The following is a 17455-nucleotide window of genomic DNA, read 5'->3' on the forward strand; positions in this document are numbered from 1 at the left end:
CCTTGTACCATGAACTTGCCTCTGCTCATTTTTGTTCTTATTCGACCATGTGTTGCAATTGTCATCCTAGCATCATCTTTCCCTTCAAATCTCAGTGTCCCATTGAAGCTTACCAACGCTGCTTTTGACCCTGAATAAAATTAAATGTTAAATTAATTAATTAAAATAAATGATACAATTAGTTGGAATATTTCAGTTGGTTAGAGCGTGTGATTGTTAAAACCCTCCTAGCAAAATCTATTTATTTTTTTTTTGTAAAATAAACTTGGCTTCGGTTATGTCATTAGTTGGGATTCTTTCTTCATCGACTCTGTCAATAGCTTCGTAGGTAAAATGATTAAAACCTTTGATTTCTTTGTTTCGTCGTGTATGTGAAAGAGTTAAGCTCAACCGATCTAACTATTTTTCCACTATAGTGCGGATAATTGGAGTAGTCTTCGTCATCCATTACACCCATGATTGAGCCTGAAGAGGACTTGTGAGATCCCACATTGGTTGGGGAGGAGAACGAAACACCCGCTACAAGGGTGTGGAAACCTCTCTCTAACAAACACGTTTTAAAAACCTAGAGGGGAAGCTCGAAACAAAAGCACAAAGAGAACAGTATCTACTAACAGTGGGTCTGGGTCGTTACACTTAATATGTTGGTTCTAAGTGAAACTACTAAATGGTTAACAATTTAATAATGGAAAACTAATTTGGGATACAATTACAAAACTAAATACAAAAGACTCAAAATATCAAAAAAAAAAAAAAAAAAAGATCATTAGTGAAATAGGTATTTATTGAAGGGTTGATGAGAAGATTGATAAATTTTGAAGAGCAAGGCTCTCTCTATATATAGAATAGAAAGAGATATCTAGAAAATCTACCTAGAAATCAAGGAAATCTGGTATAAAAAAAAAAAGGAGTAAACAAATTAAATCAAATAAAAATTAAATCTAACTCCTAACAATCTAAGATTTAATTAGATACTAACTCACAAGAATCTAAACAAATACGTGATCATTTAATTAGATACTAACTCACAAGAATCTAAACAAATACGTGATAGTAGGATTTTTTGAAAATAGGTAAGGCATCTTCAATCACCCTTTCTTGCCTCATAGAGCTTGGTGTTCTCCAGAGTAGTAATGGAATGAAAGTCAGAGTACTCTTTCACCAATTTGAAAGTCCTTTGCTCTTGTACTTGTAAAGCATATAGAGCTTGGTGTTCTCCAGAGTAGTAATGGAATGAAAGTCAGAGTACTCTTTCACCAATTTGAAAGTCCTTTGCTCTTGTACTTGTAAAGCATTCCACGAATCCTCCTTCATCTTCTGCAACTCGAAATCCCTAATCAAATTCACGAATCCTCTCATCTCCTTTATATTCGGCTTTGATCCCAGATTTCCTTTGCTTCGCATGAAGATCATTTGAGATACAGCGGCAAATAAAATAGGCAAGCTTTCGCCTTTGAATCCTCTCATCTCCTTTATATTCGGCTTTGATCCCAGATTTCCTTTGCTTCGCATGAAGATCATTTGAGATACAGCGGCAAATAGGCAAGCTTTCGCGAGATAGCTCTGATACCATGTTAGACGAACACGACTCTCCACAATGGTATGATATTGTCCACTTTGAGCATAAGCTCTCATGGCTTTGCTTTGGGCTTCCCCAAAAGGCCTCATACCAATGGAGAGTGTATTCTTAGATTATAAACCCATGACCATTCCCTAAATTAACCAATGTGGGACACTTTCATCCAACACCTCCCCTTAATCGAGGCTCGACTTCTTTGGAGTCTTAGTCATTTTTGACTGCCTTTGAGGAGGCACTCCTTTTTTCTTTTTGGAGTCCTTTGTTCGACATTCGAGGATTTGTCAATCTATTGGCACGAGTTTAGGGCATGGCTCTGATATCAATTGTTATGAAAGAGGGATTTATTGAATGGTTGAGCAAGAATACTCTATATATATAGAAAGAATACAAAGAGATATCTAGAAAATCTACGTAGAAATCAGGAAATCTGGTAACAAACCAGTAAACAAATTAAATCAAAACAAACTTTAATCAAATCAAGAGTAAATCAAATAAAAACTAAATCTAACTCCTAACGTATATTTAATTAGATACTAACTTACAACAATCTAAACAAATACATGATCTTTAACAAAGAAAAAGGGTAAGTATAAAAACAATTGAGTAAGCAATCTACTCATAGGCTCTTATCCCATCCTCATCCTAATAGGTATCCATGGACTTTTCTCCGGGCTCTAATAAGTTTAAGCCTGGTCTCTACTACTATTTGAGCATCTGAAGTGCTTCAAAGTTCTATGTGGTTATCTAGTTGCTCATGGACTTATTCTGAGTTCGAGGAGGTGGTCTCCTAATTCTAGTGTTGTGAGTTTAGGGGGGATAAATTTCATCTTTAGGGTAAAAAAACTTTTATGTTCTTATACTTATGTAGCTTGTTATGTTACTTCCTAAAGTTTTGATTAGACAGTAAGATGTCTTCTAGTCTAACATCATTTATGGGAGGTTAGTTGGCGGACCCTCCCACAGGGCCATAAAGTTACCAACGTTTGGGAGAAGCGACCCTTGTGTGCTGGCCAACTATTGGATTAACCTACTTGATCCCATGCACCCATCTCAAGAATGGGTTTACACCTCAGTGATATTGTTCAAGAGACCTTTGATCATTTTCACAAAGCCGGGACACCTAATTACAATACTTTAGCTGACATATACCTTTCTCGATAGTACATTGGAAACTCGACGGTATGGGTACTAGAGTGGAAATAGTAGCAGCGGAGACTCCATTTAGACGGTACATATTGCTAACAACCTATAAAGTTACATTTGTTATTCTTAGATGTTGTAGAAGTCTACTGAGTTCTTAAGGGCATCTAGACAATTTAAATCTTATCTCTAATTTACAAGATGTTTAGGACTAGCTCTTCTAATGCACACAGATTTAGACAATTGATTTAGACCTTGATTGTCACTATGTTACATGAATAGAGAGTAAATAAGTGCTTTAAAAATTGGTCACTCGTTTTAGTATATTTTTAAAAAACAATTCACACTAATAATCCTACTTAAATATTTTAATGAACCTCATACATTAGGTTCAATCACCTAAGGCATCGTAATGAAGTTGACAGCTCGACGGTAAAATATATTTTAATAGTACTAAGATTTTGTATTCAGCTGTTATTAAGGATAAACAAATGTTTATATCAACATCGAAGCCTTTTAAAGAAATAGTGACATGAAATGATTTGTCCAAATCATAAACGTCCAACGAATGGATTGAATGTAAGCAAATTGTAAGGTGGAGCATCGTGCAAAACTAATGTTGAGAGCCAAGAGAGTCAAAATCAATGTAAGGTAGAGCCATCGAGAAGAAAGTTTAGAAAATTTGTTAGTACTCTCATAGTAATAGTCGAGGGGTTGATTGGGTTAGCTTGGAAAATTTTATTAAACTAAACTCAATTGCTCATGTTTTACATATTTTTCGTTAAAGCAACGTTTATTAAACAATGAACCCAGCCATAAATTTTTTAGCTTGGGTGAGTTCCGATCATTTGTTCAAATTTTTCTTTTAATAAGAATAAAATGTTAATTCATAAAATACCTACTTATTTATTTTCAAACATTTAATTAAAATTTACCAAGAGCGGACGAGCTAAGGAAGAAATTTATCTAAGAATGTCATAATACCTTATGGATCGGTTATCCAGGATGACAGTGAACATATGCCTAAGCGAAGAAGGGGTACTTTTGACCAAATATGTGAGATATGAAATAATATAGTACACCAAGAAATGCTTCATTTGCCAACCGCGCAAAGTTGAAAAGGCCAAGATCTCAGGACTCTTCGAACCCTTGCTAGTGACAACAAGACCTTGGGAAAGTGTCACTAGCCTTCATCACACACACATCCCAAAGATTGGCAAACATGAAGCCAGGTCATCGTAGACGGATTCTTGAAATATGTCGTGTTCGTGCTCACGCTCAAGATATGTTTAGTCGAATTGGTTGACCAACTATTCTTCAAACATATTTATCAAGACGTTTTGGACGTAGTAATTCGAGTTCTTGGGGACAACTTTGAACATCTCCTGAATTACCATCTCTAGACCGATGGATAGACTGAGCGATTCAACTCTTTACTGAAAGAATATTTGGTCACTTCGTTGACGCATGTCAACAAAAATGAGATGCAACACTAGATGTGGTCCAATTCTGCTTTTGCCAAACTAGTTTATCAATCAGGAGGAGCCCTTTGAAATTGTGAGCCATGCCTATGCCATATCATTAACCACCTAGGGAAGACTCCTCAAGCCCAAAACTTCACAAATGAAAGCTGACAACAAATATAGCTTTGGCTTACTTAGAAAGAAATTTCAACCACCACAAAAAAAAAAAAGGGCAAGGTTGAAAAAAAATGGGCAAACAGGAATAATCATCCCATCACTTGACCAAGTACTCATCAAGTTGATTCTAGAACAGATTAATCTCTCTAACACAAAGGATCAGAGACTTGTCTAAAAATATGAAGGACGAGTTGAAGTTCTCAACAACAAAAAAAAAAAAAAAAAAAAATTGAGTTAAACTTTACAAGGGTGCCATTGCCCACATGGATGAAAATTTTAACAGTAATCCATGTGAGCAATCTAAAGTCCTACCTCCACCATCTAAACGATGACCGCCGCAATATCATTGTAAAACCTAGATTAGACCTTAAACAGAAAGACAACAAAGAAGTTGAGGTAATCCTAGCTGACAGAGTTGGGAAAGTTAGAAGGTCTATACAGAGTGTTCAAGAATTCTTTGTCAGATGGAAAAACCTCCCTATAGAGAAAACAAATTGAGCGCCAAAAATCTGGACTCCGCCGTGACCCACATTGCAAATTTTGAACTTAGTTGGTTGACAAGGGCATCAACCAATTAGGTGTGGGAGGATCTCACTGTCATTCTTGTCTAGGACATATTGCCCATGGCTGGATGCTCTTGACATGCCAAAACCTTTCTACTTACTTTCATGTCGTATTACTTTCTTATTACATTTTCTGTTTTATGATCCTTCGACAAAATCATGTTTACTCCTGTCATACCCGAACTGCATCAAAATGTACTATACTGGGACCAAGTAGTCCTCAAACCTCCCTCGACCAAGTATTGTAAGTGCTCATGACTTTCACAATTCTTTCTCTCAACTCACTTTCAATGATTTTTCTCGTCCACATTTTCTAAAACTTTTTCTCTCAAAATGTGGTTCAAGCTCGACTGTACGTTTAGATTGTCTTTATAATATGATTTTTACGCAGCGAACTTGTATTACCAAATCACACACCTATTGCCACAAGTATAGATATTGATATTTTGAGAATAAGTCTTAAGACTAATGACGATGGTTAACTATGGTTTTGATCAGTGGTTTTGCTAGAATAGACAATAATGAGGTCACTATTTTAGTAAATGATGGGGAGAAGGCTAGTGACTTTGATCCACAAGAAGCTCAACAAACTCTTGAAATAGCATAAGCTAACTTGAGGAAAGCTAGGTGCAAGAGACAAACGATAGTCATTGGATTGGAACAAGTGTCGCACTATCGTCATTCTGCTGCCAAAAATAGTACGATTATGATATTTGACATACATAGGATTATGATACTTCTTACATGAAGTGCTCCATTCGATGTGCGTAGAATCTACCTAATATCTTGATAGTGGTTGTAGTAATCACACGATGGTTAATAAAAGTATATTTTTTTTCTTTGAATGAATCTATCCAAAGTGAATTGAGAACCGGTGATAATACCATAGCGTCAAAGATATAGAGATAATATTCTCATGGAAACAATGAAAGACACAAAACGTGTCATGGATGTATCTTATGTACTGGGTTTGGAGCACAATCTTTTGAGTATTAGTCATTTTTAGCTCAAAGTTATTTACTTTAAATTTAGTTAAACTATTTCATTCAAAAGCTTGTTTAATTTATAAGTATGATTGAAAAGATCACAAATGATCATTTAACTAAAACAAAATTGTATAAAAAATATATGAACAGAATACAAAACGTCTCTACTCTTGTTTTGGATACATGTTTTGGTGTTCTTTCCAACCATATACATAAACTGAACAAATTTTTAAATAATCTCCAAAATATGAAATAATCCAATTAAACTTTAAGGATCATAAATTTTGTGCCTTTAGTATTTATTTTAACTCACAGTATAAAGAAAATAAAAAAAAAAATACCTCTAGCTAAAAATAAGCAGCTTCACAAAAGTATTTTAAATAACTATTTTTTGGGTTGCAATTAGTTTGATGAAAGGAAAAGTCCCATCTGGGCATAGCGTAATTTAGAGAATGATTATGATTTATAATCGAGGAATACTATCTTCATTGGTATGAAATCTTTTGGGAAGCACGAACCAAAGCCATAAGAGCTTATACTCAAAGTATAAATTTTTTCATGATGTTGAACATAATAAGTGATATATAATAACAATTACAGCATAAATAACTTAATAAAAACTTTATAAACTATAGGAGTTGAATAATAATGGAGATTAAACATATATTTAAGATGAACAGTTAACGCATACGTCTTTGTTGTATCTTCTTCTCTATCTTCTGTTTGAACAATGAAATCCCCACTAAAACAACACCACTGCCAATAGAAAACACAAGAACAGTGACGGCCCGGGGTATCATCGGCTCCGGCGTATAAGCTTTTACCGACGACACATAAGACGAGAGCATGCTACCTAATGCGAAGAACAAAGTGTAGTACAGATATTTCCTCGAAAGTGAGGGTGTGTCGCTTGGCAACTCATTCAACAGCACTATGAATTGCAACATTGAAACTATCATGCACACTGTTACGCCAACGATGAATGTTGTGAACTCAGCTGGGAATTTTGTGGCCATTATCGATGTCCCTGCTACAATACTTGTGCGTACCCAATTTAGTCACAAAAAAAATTAACATTAATCACCATATTTTTCAATTCTATACATAGTTATTAATAGAACATACCTCTCATGAGTATTTAAAGATTTTTTTTTTTTTTTTTTAATCTCTTCCCTCTATTGTTTCATACCTCGAGTTCTTATCATCTTGTTGCCAGACACCACCAGGAGGGCTCACCCCGGCTTGGAAAGCAACGGTTGCCATGAATGTTACTACTACCAACAGATACTCTCTATCTCTCTTCTGCCAAGTCTCCTCCTTGTTCTGATCTTCTCTACCATTTCCAATTTGGTTGGGTGCTTCTTCCTCAAGCCTACTTGCCATGGCTGAGCTGATTGATCTTTGTGTTGTAGATACGGCCAAAAGTTAGAGTTTGGCACTAGAAGAATAAGAAACATTTATTAGAGATATTGTTTAAGGGCATTGTGGCTGTTGTTTACCCATTGGTTCTCATATTTAATTTGTGGATGCTATTCATTTGCTGGTCAATAAAGATGTGGAGTCCCTTCAAATGAAGGAAAAATAGAAATTATAAATATATTATTATTATTATTATTATTGTGATTGAGTTTCGTTCAATTTAATTGTAATTTATGAATTTAGTTGGCTTCAAAATTTGAGAAGACTTATACGTACGTCTAAAAGATCTGAGAATAGTAAGAGATTGATAGGCCAAAAGGGTTTACGTCTCGTAAGATGACAATTTGTTGTGGCAAGCCCGCCGATACATACTATGAGATGAGGAAATTTAGAAGGATGTTATAACTAAAGCCCACTAGATTGATAGGCCAAAAGAGTTTACGTCTCATAAGATGACAATTTGTTGTGGCAAGGCGACCTATGCATACCATGGGGATGAGGAAATTTAGAAGGATGTTATAACTAAATCACATATCAAGTGGACATGTTGACTCAGTTGTATGTTTAAGAGACAGGCCATCTACACGGTATTCCAATTTTTATCACATGAGATCGGGAAACAAGGTTCACCTCCCACTTCTAGAAGGGTCTACATAAGGTGTTGGGTATGTAACTTAAGTTAAGTACGACTTTTCATCCACGTATGGATGGATAAACTAAGAGGTTGAACTAGATTCTGTAATTTCCTTGATTATAATAACAATTACAGGATAAATAACTTAATAAAATTGTAATTTCCTTGATAAATTTGGATCACTCTCATTTTCTTATTCTTACTTTTTTTTCCATTGAACGACCGTGTTAGAGTCCCCCACAATATATAATTGTAGGTACGAAATACAATTTTCACAATATATAATTGTAGGTATGAAATAAATTTTCAGTAATGAACGACTCAACTCTTAAAATATTTTCCTATTTCTTTTCTAGAAATAACTTCACTACATTTCTTGGTGTCAAAACAGGTTAAGATAGAGAATCTATTCTCTTAAAAAAAAAAAATGATCTTGGAGATTGTGTAATGCTTACTCTAAAACTATTTGTTTATACCGTGGTAATATTCTTTGTTTCTCTCTTCATTTTCGGATTGTTATCTAATGACCCGCGACGTGAAGAATAAAACAAATGATTTTTTTCCTTGCTTGATTTTGAAATGTTCTAAAAATTTTAAAAATACAAAAAACTCGTACAACGGATTAGCAATCCGACCCTTTATTCCTCTCAGCCATCTCTCCCCAAATTGAAAAAGGATAATTACTATGATACATAGTATAAAAAATAGAAAATGAAGGCCTGAAAAAAGCCCTTCCCCTTATGCATACTATGGGATGAGGAAATTTAGAAGGATATTATAACTAAAGCCCACTAGATTGATAGGCCAACGTCTCATAAGATGACAATTTTTTGTGGCAAGCCCGCCTATGCATACCATGGGATGAGGAAATTTAGAAGGATGTTATAACTAAATCACATCCCAAGTGGACATGTTGACTCAGTTGTATGTTTAAGAGACAGGCCATCTACACGGTATTCCATTTTTTATCACATGAGATCGGGAAACAAGGTTCACCTCCCACTTCTAGAAGGGTCTAGATAAGGTGTTGGGTATGTAACTCAAGTTAAGTACGACTTTTCATCCACGTATGGATGGATAAACTAAGAGGTTGAACTAGATTCTCGAGGACATGTGTTATAGAATTTTCTAGTTGTTGGGATGCACACTTGTACTTAATGGAGTTTGCTTATAATAATAGCTACATGTGACTATGTAGATGGCACCCTTAGAGACTCTCTACAAGTGTAGGTGTCAAACTTCTATCTTCTAAGAAGAGGTAGGTGAACAACAACTTCTAGTGCCACAGTTGGTTTAGATTATTAATGTAGCAGTACAAAAAATTAGATAAAGAATACTGAAGGCATGAAGCGGGCAAAAGCACTACGTAGACACTCGTAGAAAGGAACTTGAGTTTATTACGGGTGATCATGTCTTTCTCAAAGTTGCACCTTTGATAGGGGTGTTGAAATTGGGAAGAAGGGCAAGTTGAAGGCAAGATTTGTAGGCCCGCTTTGAGATCCTGGAGAAAATAGGACTAGTGACGTACAAATTGACACTATCACCTACACTTACCACTGTGCATGACGTGTTCCATATGTCTGTACTATAGAAGTATACCTCAGACCCTTCATATGTTGTCGAACATGAGTCACTAATTTTAGAGAGGAATTTTCATATGGGAGAAGTCAATGAAGATACTAGTCAAAGATGTGAAGCCTGTGCACAACAAGCAGATTGCCTTGGTCATAGTCTTATGATAGAACCATTGATGAAGCCACTTGAAAAAAAGAGGATAAAGAAAAGAAAGAAGAAAAAAAGAAAGAGAAAAGAAGGGGTTAGAGTTTTGGAAAGAAAGTTAAAAGAAAACAATATTCGACCACTAGATTCCATGACCTATAGTCATTTTTTCCAAGCTTTCCAAAATTGAAGGTAAGAGAGCTACTATTTTTCTTTAGATTTAAGCATTTAGATGTTTAATATTCTAGAAATTAGATCATTTTGAACCAATCTTGTGAAGGAGCTTGAGAGACGGTAAAAATTGGAGTTCCATAATTGGTGTTCCATTCAAGGTCAAAGAAGGGTAAGTTTTAAGAAATTGCCCCTTGTGATTATCTATTTTTTACCCTAAATGAAATTGAATGAAATTAACTTTGTTGGATTTAAAAACTTCGTAACTTTTTTGAAGAAGCCAATCGAGTTTTGTAGAAAAATATATAGAAATTGAAAGAAATTAGGAAAAAATGAAAATTTTAGGTTCACGTGCATTGGGGTGGATTAAATCTAAGCGCTCATGGAGGTGGAAGGACGTGCGCTGACCCTACGTTAATTGAAGAAAAATAAATGAGGCAACATTTTGTGAGACTTAAAAGGTGTGCTTTTGGAGTACACCTGCCACACCAAGAAAAAAAATTTGAAAATACTAATGCCATACATTCACCTGGACTCAAAGCTAAGAACACTCGTGTTGTGAGTGGGATGCGTGAGTGAATTTTTTTTTAGGAGTTTATGTTAAGTTATGCTTAAGGGTAAGTAGCGACTGGCCGAGGTATTTGCATGTGAGCCCGTTACGAGTGGAATTGCGCATAGAATCCTTTCCAACCACGCATGTGGCGCGTGGAGGTGCGTGGAAGGTGATCTTTTGACTATTTTACCTTATACTAAGCCCAAAATGACTAGAATTATGACTATCTAGTGGAACTTTTAGAGATTTGGAACACCGAAAATGACATGCCAGAAGAGGACTCTAACTTCCCAATTGCTCCCTTTGAAGACGAAGTTGGACTTTACTATAGGGCGAGTGAGTTGTCTTTCTACTCAACACATCGGCAACTATGTTAGCTTTACATGGGTGATAAAGGATTCTTGGTATCATAATCCTTCACAAACTCCAACTATCTCCTTTGTCCCATGTTCAACTCTTTCTACCTGAATAAGATACTTGAGGCTCTTATGGTTAGTAAATATGATATGGAAATCAACCCAAGGGAAAATATGAAACGAATTACCTTGATGATCAAGATCAAGAGTAAAGAAAATTTGTTTCTAAACTCGTGATTCAAATCACTTCACAAGAGGTTTGATCAATACCCCTTGAATGACTCTACATGCAAATTCTAAACACAAGAATTTGCAAAGAAAGTTTAGCTCTCAACAGAGCTAACATAGAAATTTTATTCTTAATTCCAAAATCCGATGTCTAATCAAAGAAAAGAAGGTTTTATATAGTCTTTACAACGTTAACGTTAACCTATGTGATACATAATTCCCAAATTAAATGGGGTAGTAAATGAGAAATACCCATAACCTCTCTATTAAAATGGCTAGTTAACGGTGGAATATAGTAACCTATGTGGGTTACAATATAACCTTAACTTCTATATTTAAAATTAACTTAAATATGATAAACAAATAGTTAAACTATAATTAAATAATGCAATTAATAAAATGTGCTTATTAGTCACCTTTGTCTAGTTTCATAAATTCAGCGGAGTTCATTAAATGCAACTTAAAGTGCATTTAATTCATCTCTTTCTTGAAACTTCAACTTTGCATAACATATAAGGGAGGTCTCCAACGTCTTCTAGAATTTCCTTTGATGAGCTCACCATAGCTTGAATATAACTGTATAAGGTTTGTTGTAGCTTCTTGGCTCTCGTCCTTGTAATTGGACCTTGAGGCATGGAAATTGCTTGGTCGTGGTTCATATCATTCTCCCCCTCTTGAGAAGGATTCGTCCTCGAATCCAAGCCATCACCTACATCAAAAGAACTCAAATCAACAATATTAAAAGATTGAACTAACACCGTACTTACCTAGTAAATCAATTTTATAAGCATTGTCGTTGATGCACTCAAAAACTTGAAAAGGTCCATCTTCTCGTGGTAAAAGCTTAGATTTTCTTTGAGTAGGAAATCTTTCTTTTCAGGAAATGCACCCAAACCCAATCTCCTGGCTTGAAGATGACAATCTTACGTCCTTTATTAATTCGGGTGGCAACCTTGGAATTTTGTTTCTCAATTTGTTCTTTTACTTGCTTGTGTAGTTTATGAACAAACTCAACCTTAGCATTTGCATCAAAATTCACAAACTCTTTTGACAGTATAGGTAACAAGTCAATGGGGATTAAAGGATTAAAGCCATAAACAATTTCAAAAGGTGTGCATTTAGTACTGTTATGAACAACCTATTATATGCAAATTCTATAAATGGCAAACAATCTTCCCAAGTCTTATTCTTATCAATAATAGCCCTAAGCATAACAGTCATGGTTATGTTAACAACTTCAGTTTGTCCATCGTTTGAGGATGACAAGTAGCTTAGTTCCTAACTTACCCCATAAAACACGCCAAAAGTGGCTTAAAAATTTTACATCACGATCACCAACGATGCTTTTAGGAACGCCATGCAATCGTACAACGTCCCTAAAGAACAAGTCAGCAATATATTTTGCATCCTCAGTTTTGTGACAAGAAATAAAATGAGTCATTTTACTAAATCGATCAACCACAACAAAGATGCTATCATAACCTTTCCTAGTCCTAGGTAAACCTAAAACAAAATCCATTGATATATCAATCCAATGACCATTAGGAACCGGTAATGGGGAGTATAAACCATGTGGTTGAAGCCTAGACTTATTGTTTACATGCTATGCAACGAGCACAAACTTTATGAACATCATGTCTCATTTTAGGCCAAAAAAAATGTTCAGAGAGCATATCATAAGTTTTTGAAACTCAATGGTGTGCCATTAAACCACCTCCATGAGCTTCCCTCACAAGTAGCTCACGGATGGAACAAGATGGTATGCAAAGTTTGCCTTTTCGAAACAAAAATCCATCTAACAACAAGTAATTATCCACAATGAGTCCCTTTTCACAAGATTCAACAAAAGGAACAAAGAACATGTCATGTTGATACAAATCTTTTATGTGTTCAAAACCCAACAACCTAGCATTCAAAGTATTGAGGAGGACATACCTTCGTGATAAAGCATCTGCAACAATGTTCTTCTTACCTTGTTTATATTTTATGACATAAGGGAATGTTTCAATAAATTCTAACCACTTAGCATGTTGTCTATTGAGTTTATTTTGTACTCTCAAATGCTTTAAATTTTCATGATCCGTATGAATAATGAACTCCTTAGGCCAAAGATAATGTTGTCAGGTTTGCAATGCACGAACCAAAGCATAAAGCTCTTTGTCATAAGTTGGATACCTCAAAGATGCACCAGTCAACTTCTCACTAAAGAACATTAAAGGTCTTAGATTTTGCATTAATACAACACCTATTCCTACTCCACTAGCATCACATTCAATTTCAAAAGTAGACTCAAAATTAGGTAATGCAAGCAAGGGAGCATAACTCAATTTTTCTTTCAAAGTATTAAAAACAAGTTCTTGATCTTTTTCCCATATAAAGGATATATTTTTCTTAACAAGTTCATTCAAGGGTGAAGCAATTGTACTAAAATTCTTAATGAACCTATGGTAGAAACTTGCAAGACCATGAAAACTTCTTACCTCATCTACATTTTTAGGTGTAGGTCAATCTTTTCTAGCCTTCACTTTCTTCTCATCAACCTCAACACCATTAGATGAAACTACAAACCCAAGAAATTTAACTTTTTCCATGCAAAAACTACATTTCTTTAAATTTACGTACAAACATTCGTTTCTTAAAGTATTCAAAATATTGCGTACATGGGTAATATGATTCGCTAAAGATTTAGAGTAAACAAGGATGTTATCAAAATAAACAACCACAAACTTACCTAAGTATTCTCGTAAGACATGGTTCATTAGCCTCATGAATGTACTAGGTGCATTAGTTAATCCAAAAGACATAACCAACCATTCATAAAGATCATACTTGGTTTTAAAAGCTGTTTTCCACTCATCCCGAATAAGCATGCGAATTTGATGATAACCCGATTTTAAATCAATCTTAGTAAAAAGACTACATCCATGTAATTCATCAAGCATATCATCTAATCTGGGAATTGGATGCCTATACTTTATAGTTATCTTGTTTATAGCCCTACAATCAACACACATACGCCAAGAACCATCTTTCTTAGCTACAAGAATAACCGGAACAGAACAAGGACTCAAACTTTCACGTACATACCCTTTAGCAAGGAGTTCACTTACTTGCCTTTATATTTCTTCAGCCTCCTTTGGATTAGTCCTATAAGCTGGTCGGTTTGGAATGGGCACGCCAGGAATGAAGTCAATCTTGTGTTCAATCTCTCTAAGTGGTGGCAAACTACTAGGCATCCTCGGAAAATAAATCTTCAAACTCTTGCAAAAGCACAACAAAATCACTAGGCAAAGAAGGGTTAAGCATGTTAGTAAAGTAACAAGATCCCTTGCACATAAGTACAAGAATAGTCTGGTTAGAGAGCAAAACATTCCTAACCTCACTTGATCTAACGTACAAGCTTACTGATTTGGCTTTTCTCTCTTTTTTTTCTCTAGGTCGAGTGTTACTCTCTTGCTTTTCACTCAAGCTCTTTTTTTCTCTTGATTCTTTTTCAATCTCTGCTTTTGCATCAGCCTCTTGCCTTTTCTTTTCAAGTTTGCAATGATCAATAAATACATCTTTTGGAGACAATGGAATAAGAGTAGTTTTTCTACCATTGTGAGTAAAAGAGTATCGATTTGCATACCCATCATACATTACCCGACTATCAAATTGCCAAGGCCTCCCCAGTAGTAAATCTCCAACATGCATGGATACAATATCACATAAAACATCATCAACATATTTTTCTATAGTAAAAGAAACAAGAGCTTATTGAGTTACCCGTACTTCCCCATGATCATTCAACCATTGAAGCTTGTAGGGTCATGGATGTAGTTGTGTCTTTAAATTAAGTCTTTTGACCAGAATGGAACTCACAACATTGGTGTAACTATCACTATCAATGACAACACTACAAGGTACTGATTGAACAAGACACCGATTTTGAAATAAGTTCTCCCGTTGGTCTAGGTCGTCCTCCTTAATGTGGATGTTTAGAGTTCGTCGAGTAACCAAAGATATATGTGTAGGGTCCTCTTCACTAAACTCCTCACTCTCATCAGTTTTCTCATTTATGTCGTCATGTGCCTCGTCATCCATAACAATTTCTCCCTCCTTGATGGTCATAATTCGTGCATTGGGCAATCTCTACTATAGTGTCCTACCCCTTGACATCTCCAACACTTTAAATCTCTATTTCGAACATTAGACTTTTCTACTTTTTCTTTTCCCTGTTCTAGAACTCTCCCCTTTCTCAAATTTAGCTTAAGACTTCTCATTATCATTTTTCCATGTAGAAGTAGAATTGGGAAAAATTTTAGAAGAATACCGTTTTGATCTTCGTTGGATTTGCCTCTCGATCTTAATTGCAATGTGCAACAACTCTTTAATATTAGAATAAGGTTGTAAATCAGTGTTGTCTGCAATCTCTGTGTTTAACCCATTAAGAAACCGCGCCATGAGAGCCTCCATGTCCTCATCGAGATCAAGTCGATCCATCAATGTATCCATCTCCTTGTAATAATCTTCCACAGATTTGCGTCCTTGTTTCAATGCTTGAAGCTTTTGCGCCATGTCCCGTTGAACAGATTTACCTATTTAAATATCTAACTTATCCTAAAAATGGCGGGAGAGTGGCCAACTAAAACTTTGGTAATCCATTCGACGTGTTTGTCAAATGGTCAAACTAATGTATTCAATCAACTAATGAAAACGTGTAAATCTAAATAAGGAAAATCTCAGGTTTTATCTAACAATCTTCTCCTAAAACCTGTGGTATATCTCCCTTATTTTGTTTGAACTCCAATTTAAACCCTATGGCTACCTTATTTTGTGACTCCACGTCTTGTTCGGCCACCTCTTCTTCGAGGGAGAGTGGCCAACTAAAACTTTGGTAATCCATTCGACGTGTTTGTCAAATGGTCAAACTAATATATTCAATCAACTAATGAAAACGTGTAAATCTAAATAAGGAAAATCTCAGGTTTTATCTAACAATCTTCTCCTAAAACATGTGGTATATCTAACTTATTTTGTTTGAGCTCCAATTTAAGCCCTATGGTTACCTTATTTTGTGACTCCACGTCTTGTTCGACCACCTCTTCTTCAAGTTGGCGCACCGCCAATCCAGGTGGTTCACCTCTTACTAATAGATCTTCCATCCTCCGGTACCTGACCGAGAGGTTGACTGGTTGCTCTATCTTCATCTAGGATGTAAAAGTGGTTTTTCGTGCACCAAACTTGTGTGAGCAACCGTCGTCGATCATCGCGGATCCTAAGTAGCCCGTAAGTAGCCCGCGCTTGATGGAAATGTGGCAGCCGGCCTTATCGAGTTGACCCAAGCTCACAATATTAGCCTTGCCTCGCTTGCCGACGAACAGGATGGTGTCGTGCCCTTCGATCTTGATGACGAAGCCATCGCTGAATTTCACCATCCCGCGAATCCCCGAATCAAGCTCAGAGAACGCAGACTTAGCCCCAGTCATATGGTTTGTTGCCCCCATGTCGAGGACCCATCACCGATGCTCTTGCTGCTCGCCTCTTTCACCGATTTGGCTCCCCAGCCGGAGCCTTTGCTATGTGCACAGTTGGAGCTCTTCCTCGGGTTCGACGCTCACCAAAGCATTTATGCCATCGTTGATTACTCCTCGGCCGTCTCCTTGTTCCTAAGCTTGCTCTAGCAATTCTCGATCATTTCTCCTTCCTCTGGCTCGACAGTGTGGCATAACCCTTGCGCCTGTGTAGGTTGACGCGCATCAAACAAGGCCCACTCGTTGTAGTTGGACCTTGTCAACATCGGGTACTGAAACGGTGGCGACGGTCGCTGTCTCCCTGGGCACAAACCGTAAATATGGCGACGAAACGCCAGCCGATCACTCCTACCCGAAATGGTGGCGACGGTCGCTGTCTCCCTGGGCACAAACCGTAAATATGGCGACAAAACGCCAGCCGATCACTCTCTCCTGCGGGTACTCGATCGTTTGTCCTTCCTCCCTTGACCTTTTATGAACTTATTTGGTGTCCCCTCCAGTCAAGAATTGAGGCCTCACAATCACTAGCCAATATGCTTTTCCCTCATGCCTTTCTTCTAGTTTGATATTTTTGTGTCCTAGGCGTAGAGGAACCACACCAATCCATCCAGAACTTGGTGGTTAAACTCTACTGCGTTGACGATACTGTAGGGGAGGTCCTGCAAAGAGCTCGACGCCAGGATGATAAAAAGCTTAACCCCTCTAATTCTTATTACTTTTCAATATTCAACAATATGGAAAAACACTAACAATGAAAAGGTCGGTCTTATTCAAAACCCCTTCTCTCTCACTTCACACCTTGGAACGTACCGTTCTTATAGAGGCACTTTCACATCTATCTTCTTAACCCGAAATGACAAATGGCTGGGGAGAGGAAAGGTTCCTCTTTTTAGGGTACCCCCGGGAACAGATCTAGTGGAGACGGGGGGGGGGGGCCTGTAGCTTAGAGGATTA

The 17455-nt window shown here is 36.5% G+C and overlaps 1 protein-coding gene and 1 long non-coding RNA gene across 2 annotated transcripts; one reads left to right on the top strand and one right to left on the bottom strand.

The window, feature by feature from the left end:
* Positions 1–6471: 6471 nt before the first annotated feature.
* LOC111471995 lies at positions 6472–7334 on the bottom strand. The gene is made up of 2 exons (XM_023117688.1): positions 7098–7334; positions 6472–6946 (listed from the first exon to the last, which is right to left on the bottom strand). Exons 1-2 carry the CDS (start codon positions 7289–7291, stop codon positions 6589–6591), a joined length of 552 nt encoding a protein of 183 aa, XP_022973456.1. The 5' UTR covers positions 7292–7334; the 3' UTR covers positions 6472–6588.
* An 803-nt stretch (positions 7335–8137) lies between these two features.
* Positions 8138–8389, top strand: LOC111471979. The gene is made up of 2 exons (XR_002715313.1): positions 8138–8217; positions 8253–8389. It is a non-coding gene; the product is annotated as an uncharacterized LOC111471979 (long non-coding RNA).
* The last annotated feature ends 9066 nt before the right edge of the window (positions 8390–17455 follow it).

Source organism: Cucurbita maxima, unplaced genomic scaffold (assembly GCF_002738345.1).
Source record: "Cucurbita maxima cultivar Rimu unplaced genomic scaffold, Cmax_1.0 Cma_Scf00061, whole genome shotgun sequence".
Classification (NCBI taxonomy): Eukaryota; Viridiplantae; Streptophyta; class Magnoliopsida; order Cucurbitales; family Cucurbitaceae; genus Cucurbita; species Cucurbita maxima.

What these genes read in the sequence shown, in the direction of transcription:
- LOC111471995 (XM_023117688.1), bottom strand. Translation starts at nt 7,291, where the DNA reads ATGGCAAGTAGGCTTGAGGAAGAAGCACCCAACCAAATTGGAAATGGT. An exon ending in CAAGATGATAAGAACTCGAG is followed by an intron (nt 6,947 to 7,097) that starts GTATGAAACAAT and finishes GGTACGCACAAG; the next exon opens with TATTGTAGCAGGGACATCGA.